Source organism: Eucyclogobius newberryi, unplaced genomic scaffold (assembly GCF_026437365.1).
Source record: "Eucyclogobius newberryi isolate DKJ021-1_F unplaced genomic scaffold, fEucNew1.0.hap1 SCAF_13, whole genome shotgun sequence".
Taxonomy (NCBI): domain Eukaryota; kingdom Metazoa; phylum Chordata; class Actinopteri; order Gobiiformes; family Gobiidae; genus Eucyclogobius; species Eucyclogobius newberryi.
In genome coordinates this window covers 19,240,848-19,248,347 of record NW_027315757.1, presented here as the reverse complement: position 1 = coordinate 19,248,347, position 7,500 = coordinate 19,240,848, and the positions used below count along the sequence as shown (strand labels likewise).

At 49.9% G+C, this 7,500-nt stretch overlaps 2 protein-coding genes across 4 annotated transcripts in view; one reads left to right on the top strand and one right to left on the bottom strand.

Moving 5' to 3' along the window:
• Positions 1–3,596, top strand: part of thoc6 (THO complex 6) — a 10,450-nt gene extending 6,854 nt beyond the window's left edge. Inside the window, exons 10-13 of the mRNA XM_072442847.1 lie at positions 2,295–2,357; positions 3,036–3,146; positions 3,212–3,340; positions 3,481–3,596. Of these exons, the coding sequence (XP_072298948.1) occupies positions 2,295–2,357; positions 3,036–3,146; positions 3,212–3,340; positions 3,481–3,561 (384 nt within the window). The 3' untranslated portion in view covers positions 3,562–3,596. The remainder of the gene's footprint in view (positions 1–2,294; positions 2,358–3,035; positions 3,147–3,211; positions 3,341–3,480) is intronic.
• A 47-nt stretch (positions 3,597–3,643) lies between these two features.
• The window catches only part of med15 (mediator complex subunit 15), an 18,422-nt gene continuing 14,565 nt past the window's right edge, over positions 3,644–7,500 (bottom strand). For all 3 annotated transcript variants that reach the window (XM_072442834.1, XM_072442835.1, XM_072442836.1), the window contains exons 13-19: positions 5,200–5,322; positions 5,060–5,123; positions 4,888–4,960; positions 4,636–4,793; positions 4,396–4,562; positions 4,042–4,140; positions 3,644–3,980 (exon numbers count right to left, since the gene is read on the bottom strand). In XM_072442834.1, the coding sequence (XP_072298935.1) occupies positions 3,832–3,980; positions 4,042–4,140; positions 4,396–4,562; positions 4,636–4,793; positions 4,888–4,960; positions 5,060–5,123; positions 5,200–5,322 (833 nt within the window). In that variant the 3' untranslated portion in view covers positions 3,644–3,831. The remainder of the gene's footprint in view (positions 3,981–4,041; positions 4,141–4,395; positions 4,563–4,635; positions 4,794–4,887; positions 4,961–5,059; positions 5,124–5,199; positions 5,323–7,500) is intronic.

Sequence of the window (7,500 nt, the reverse complement as noted above, 5' to 3'; positions counted from 1 at the left end):
GGAGGCGGAGAACATGGTCCACTCGGACTCAATGTCCCCAACCTCCCCCGGGACATGGGAGAAGCTCTCCCGGAGGTACGAGTTGAATACCCTACTGACAGAGGGCTCTACTAGACGTTCCCAACAGACCCTCACAATGCGCTTGGGTCTGCCAAGTCTGTCCGGCTTCCTCCTCCGCCAGCGGATCCAACTCACCACCAGGTGGTGATCGGTTGACAACTCTGCCCCTCTCTTCACCCGAGTGTCCAAGACACGCGGCCGGAGGTCTGATGACACGACAACAAAGTCGATCATTGACCTCCGGCCTAGGGTGTCCTGGTGCCATGTGCACTGATGGACACCCTTGTGCTTGAACATGGTGTTCGTTATGGACAATCCGTGGCTAGCACAGAAGTCCAATAACTGAACACCGCTCGGGTTCAGATCGGGGAAGCCGTTCTTCCCGATCACCCCTCTCCAGGTGTCACTGTCATTGCCCACGTGGGCGTTGAAGTCCCCCAGTAGAACAACGGAGTCCCCGGTCGGTGCACTGTCCAGTACCCCTCCCAAGGACTCCAAGAAGGCCGGGTACTCTGCACTGCTGTTCGGCCCGTAGGCCGCCACAACAGTGAGAGACCTGTCCCCCACCCGAAGGCGGAGGGACGCGACCCTCTCGTTCACCGGGGTAAACTCCAACACGTGGCGGCTGAGCTGAGGGGCTATCAGCAAGCCCACACCAGCCCGCCGCCTCTCGCCATGGAGCACCCATCCCAGGCCTGGCTCCAGGATGGGGCCCCGGTGACGCCGATCCGGGCGACGTAAACGGCCTTGTTCGTGTCGTCGTCATAAGAGGCTTCTGAACCGATCTTTGTCTGACCCGTCACCTAGGACCTGTTTGCCTTGGGAGACCCTACCAGGGGCATGAAGCCCCCGACAACATAGCTCCCGGGATCATTCGGGCACTCAAACCCCTCCACCACGTTAAGGTGTTGGTTCAAGGAGACATGACCATAGGTTCCTACCCTCACCTATGGTCATGAGCTTTGGGTAGTGACCGAAAGAACAAGATCGCGGATACAAGCGGTCGAAATGAGTTTCCTCCGCCGTGTGGCTGGGCGCTCCCTTAGAGATAAGGTGAGGAGCTCGGCCACACGGGGGGAGCTCGGAGTAGAGCCGCTGCTCCTCCACGTCGAGAGGAGCCAGCTGAGGTGGCTCGGGCATCTGTTCCGGATGCCTCCTGGGCGCCTCCCTCGGGAAGTGTTTCAGGCATGTCCCACAGGGAAGAGGCCCCGGGGAAGACCCAGGACACGCTGGAGAGACTATGTCTCTCGGCTGGCCTGGGAACGCCTCGGGATCCCCCCGGAGGAGTTAGAGGAAGTGTCTGGGGAGAAGGAAGTCTGGGAGTCCCTGCTCAGACTGCTGCCCCCGCGACCCGGCCCCGGATAAAGCGGCAGAAGATGGATGGATATTGAACAGGCGAACGAAATATAAATATAATTTCCATTTCAAAAGATTTTTTCTTCCGGGTTTTCCCAAAAAGCGCCACGGGAGGAGAGGGGGAGTGTAACAGTAGGGTTAGGGTGTTTTACATCGGTAGAACTGACTCTTCTAAGTGTGCAGTCTTAGTCACGTCAAAACGCACTGGAGAAAATGTGGTAAACGGGTTTAAAATGTGTATTTGCGATATAAAGGAGTTAACGCTGTGCATCACAGACACGGAAACGGGCGCGTCTTCTCACGCTGTCCCGGGACCGTGCACAGCGACGGACCTGCCCCATCTCTCACTCCAGCAGGATTTTGACGAAAATTTGCTTCAAATTGCTCTTATCTTTCGACTTAATACCGCTATTTAATGCTATTTTGCGTTGACGGCTGTACTTTATTAAAAATAAATTATAATTTATTTTATCTATATTGTATAAATCAATCATCTAAGTGCGGCGGCTCCGTAAACCAAGTAATAAAATAACTGGCCTAAACAGTTCTATTCTAGTTCATCTCAGATCACATACTCACTTCCTCTCCTTAAAGAGTCCAAGTGTCGAGTTGAAGTGTCCTTTATCTCCCCTTGTTGATAGAAAACATGCTAAAGCTAAGCTAGCACAGTCGCAGCAACAACGATAGACAGTACTTCAGTTTACATTTTACCACAGAAAGTTCCACACAAACGCCACGATCAGTCTGAGCAGAACCCGTGTGGTGCTTGTGATGAAGGCGAGGCGGTTGTGTTACAGATGTGATGTGCGAATGTGTTACAGATGTGCGAATGTGTTACAGATGTGCGAATGTGTTACAGATGTGCGATTGTGTTACAGATGTGTGCGCGGCCGCAGTACGGGAAGTGGATCAGCTGCGTGTCCACGGACAACGACTGGATGGTGAGTCTCGCACATCAAAACAGCCTCACGATATTTAAACAAAGCCACGTTCTGGCTCCACAAACATAAGTCTAATCTAAATCCTCCTGAATTAAACTTTTTAATCCTGAGGCCGAACAAAAAGACGTTTAGTACCGGTAATTCCAAGTTCGTGCGCATGAGGGGTGTGGCTAAAGCTAGCGTAAACAGGAATAGTTTTGCCTCATTTCTTTGACTTCTCTGCAAAGCCTCTACGTTTGAACCTCTCTTTATGTCATGCTTTGGATCATGTTAGACACATTATGACCTGGAAATATCATATTTTGGCTCTTGACAAAGCGAGTGCCGTGCGTCGATAAACAGGAAACGGCTGTTGCTAACGTGCTTCACTAGCTTTGTGTTGCTAAGGCTCAACTTACAAGTTAGCATCAGTGGAACAAAAGATCAAGGAAACGTACAAACACACAGCAGTTCTTAAACTTAAACTAAAAGTACAAGCAGATCTAAACATGTTAATAATCTTTATGAATGATAAATCAAGTTAATGTGACATAAACAAACCAAAATAAAAGCTTTTCTCCTCATAAGGAATGACAGGAAGTGGAGCTCTGCAGTTTCCAACAGGAAGTAGCCGGGCCTATTGTATTTGTACTTTTACTTGTGTATTTCATCAGTTGTATTTTGTACTTGTGTGTGCAGTTGTGCGGCGGTGGCCCCTCGCTCGCCCTGTGGCACCTGCGCTCTCTCTCCCCCACCTCAGTGTTTCATGTGGGCGGAGCTCAACGACACGCCTCCTTTTACCAGGACATGGTTAGTTTTCCTCTCCCCGGACGCTTCCACCACATGCTCGATCGCTCATGCTCTCTCTCTCTCAGATCCTCGCCGTGGGGGAGGGGCCACTCGTGTCCCATTGCATGCTGGGAGGAGACGTGAAGGCCCAGATCCCCAGTTCATCCCCAAGTCTCAACTGTCTCCAGATCAACTCCAGGAGCAGCGAGCACCGGGTACATAACACACCTTCAGCTGTAATCTTCCAGTGTGGCATTAAACGCTCTGTTATATTTTAGCTCGGCTCGTCTTTATCGCTTGTATTTGTGCCGATCGGTTCAAGTCTCTTAAACTGAAGCTTTTGTTGTGGTTTCAGGTTCTGACCGTAGGGGGCAGCAGTGACCACATCGACGTCTTCACAAACCTGTCGTACAGAGCCTTCTCCCTCTCATTCTGAATTTTAACTTTTCTAATAAATGTTTTTTGCTAAAACAGTCATTTTTTTTCCAAAGTACATCAAGTAAATCCATAGGAAAATATAAGATATAAAAATACATTTTATTCTTGAAGCATGTCAGTTCAGCAGCATGTTCTTCAACTAAAATACACTTGAACATGAGTTTCACAGGAAATATTTACAACAGTCCAAGAGAGAGTTTGAAGGTCAAGTTCTGAATGAATCTGGAGCTCAGGCGGAGGACAGACTGCCTCAGGGCGGGCGTGGCCTTCAGGCGGAGGACAGGGCGGAGCACAGACAGGCCTGGCGGACGCTCTGGGCCCAGGTTTGCAGAAGTTCAGTCAGAGAGTGTTTGTCTGGAAGCTGCAGAAGTTTAGACGCCATGTTTCTGTGAACGCTCTGGAGGAAACCGTTGGACTCTGAAGACAAGACCATTTTAGACATTTTTAGATGTTATTAAATTAAACTTGGTGGATTTACCGTAGAGTTCCTGGTCTTGGCTCCACAGGGGACTCTGCTCTGGATAATCAGCAGGAACACTGAGCTGCAGAGGAGGAACACTGGGCAGGGCCTTATCATCTGCAACACAAAGAACCATCTTAGTCCTGTTCTTACCCAGTCGACAGAGCAGGTGCAGGGTTCTGGTTCTTACCCAGTCTACAGAGCAGAGTTCTGGTTCTTACCCAGTCGACAGAGCAGGTGCAGGGTTCTGGTTCTTGGTTCTTACCCAGTCTACAGAGCAGGTGCAGGGTTCTGGTTCTTAGTTCTGGTTCTTACCCAGTCTACAGAGCAGGTGCAGGGTTCTGGTTCTTGGTTCTGGGTTCTGGTTCTTACCCAGTCTACAGAGCAGGTGCAGGGTCCCGTTGTTGCTGGGGAGGCTGGAGTCCAGGTTGACGGTGAACTTGCCGTCGAGGCGAGACACTTCTCCCTGGAGCAGGTTTGGGATGGAGCTTCTTTCCTCCTCCTCAAGTTTCCTCTTCTTCCCAGAGATGAGAGGACCTCTGAGGAGACCAGACCGGGTTAGACTAGGACTGAACGGGACAATCCCTGGTCCGTCCCAGGTCTAATACTCACACGATGGGCGGTCCATGGATGGCGGCCATGGGCGGGGCAAATGTTCGGTACAAACTGTGGTTAAACGCTGGAAACCTGAGATTAGCCATGACCACGTCCAGCAGTGGCTGACACAGATACTGCTGTTTTACTGCCACGGCAGGAGGGGGCGGTGTGGGCTGTGGAGACATGAGTACTGCAGTATGAGTACTGCAGTACGAGTACCACAGGAGGAGAGTCAAGAGGGATGCACTAAAAGTAAAAGTACTGTACCACAGCTCCAGCCATATCGTTCTTGAGTTTTTCCAGAGCAATTTCACACTTCTGCAGCGTCTTCAGAGGACACCTGAAACACAAGCACCGTCACTGCAGTACTCTGTGTACTATACACTCTATAGTACCACACTTTGTAGTACCAGGGTACTACAGACTGCATGCTTCTGACCTGGTGTTTGGGTCGGTGAGGATGTTCAGTAAACTCTTCATTTTACTCAGGTCCTTCTTACGATCTGAAACACAAGAACATCAGCCAAAGTACTACAGTAGGAGCAGTACATTGTAATATTGTAGTAGAAGTATGAGTACCTTCGTTCTTGTCGATCTTGTTGATCATGCGACTCAGAGGCTCCACATACTTTGAGAGCTGCTTCAGTTTCTCCATGTACTGCTGATCCTCCTGACCAGGACTCATCACAGAGTTTGGGTTTCCTACAACCAGAACCAGGTTTGGACCAGGACCAAGACCGGACCAAGACCGGACCAATACTGAACCAGGACTGAACCAGGACCGGACCAGCACTAAAGCGGGTCTAAAGTAAAGGCTGGAACTTTATCAAAACATTTTTAATATCACAAAATAAAAATAACTTCCAATCTGAGGACCTGGTCTGAGAACACAGATATTTATTCTGAGTAGCATAAGCCCCGCCCAGAGGGCCCACTGGGCGGAGCCGCCTCAGAATCAAAGGTTTATTGCCATTGTCAATGAACAGAATTCACAAACATAGGAACAATGAATAAGTCAAAAGAGAAACAATTTAAATCTGCTACTGGATAAAAATGACAATAGGCTTTAAGATAAAAAATAAAAGTAAAAAGAATATTATGTACATAAATTTACAGTTGAGTTTACATATGTAGTGCAGGAAGTGCATTGAGTGATTAAATTATGGTTAAAGTGACAGCAGCAACAGCAGAGGGAAAGAAACAGTTCTTGTGGCGGGAGGCGGACCGTAACCTCCGGCCTGAGGGGCGTGGCCTACTGCCTGAGGGGAGTGGCTCATATAGTCCGTGTCCAGAAGGAGAGAAGGGTCGACTGTGATCCGACCTGGGTCGGCACTAGATCATACACTCCTAACTCATGGAAGTCCGAATTTAGAAGTTACAGAATCCAATATGCCGGCCCTTGTGGCGGGCAGATCACATGCGAGGTATATTTTCCGTCTTGCAGCAGAACATTTCCAGATTAATTGGCCCAGCGGTTTGAATCACGGCGTGCCATGCTGGAGATTTTGGGTTCGACTCGTTTAAATTTTTTAACTTATAGTCTATTTTGTTACATTTTTTCACCTCGTCTCCCAACTACTACAAAAACTTAGGGTTTAGGGGTTAACCCTATACTACGTGTGAAGTGGAACACACTGTAATGCAATTAAAAAAGGCCGTGGCTGCAGAGCCGCGGCGCGGTCAGATAGCCCAGCAGTTTCAGGAACCGCTGCACTGCCATATAGCCTCATGGCTAACCCTAACCTTAGCCCTAACCCTAACCCGGTGCGGTCAAATAGTTTCAATAGTTTCAGGAGCCGCGGCACAAAATAACATGGCAGTTAAGGCCGCGCGCCGCAGCCTCTGTAGACACTCCCTTTAAAAAAAAGAGCTGTACCAGCGGGATCGAATTCGGACTTCTGTGAGTTAGGATCTAGTGCCAACCATCCGACCTGCAGGTCCTGCAGAGATGGAAGTTTGCAGCCGATCACCTTCTCAGCAGAGGTCTCTGTTTGTCTCTGGCTGTGGCTCCAGCGTACCACACAGTGATGGAGGAGGTGAGGATGGAGTCAATGATGGTCGTGTAGAACTCCAACATCATCTCCGCTGGCAGCTTTGCTTTCCTCTGCTGCTGCAGGAAGTACATCCTCTGCTGGGCCTTCTTGATGAGAGAGTCTATGATGGTGGGCCCCCACTTGAGGTCCCGGGTGATGATGGTGGTGAGGAAGTGGAGGGAGTCCACAGTGGTGAGGAGGGGGGCTGGGGGGCTGTGACTTTCCTGAAGTCCACGATCATCTCCACCGTCTTCTGGGCGTTGAGCTCCATGTTGTTACCGCTGCACCAGGACACCGGCCGCTCCACCTCACTCCTGTAGATGCACTCATCCCCGTCCGAGATGAGCGGGATGAGGGTGGTGTCGTCATGGCGATGAGGGTGGCGTTGTTCACAAACTTTGATCAGTTTTACAGAGGCGTGGCTGGAGGTGCAGCAGTTTGTGTTCAGGGAAAAGAGCAGGGGAGAAAGTACACAGCCCTGTGGAACTCCTGTGCTGATAGTCCAGACACATAAGGGATGGAAAACACATTCCTTCTTCCTTCAGTTTCTATTTTGTCCTGTTGTTTTTGGCTCTCAGTTTACTGGTCGTGTACAACTGAATTTTGAAGCAAGGGGGCGGGGTCAGCTCAGGCCTGTCAGATGTTAAAGGTTGAATGGACGATTTTTTTGGCACAAATCTAAGTCTTATTTCCTCGTGGCGTGGACTGTCGATTAGTCCTGCCACGTATCAATCATAAAATGCACCTACCGCTCACCTGCAGCCGCGTGTGGCTCGTCCCTACGTTTCCGTGTGCCTAAGCGCATGGATCTATCATAATATAGTTCCCTCAGTGTACGGGACAAAAT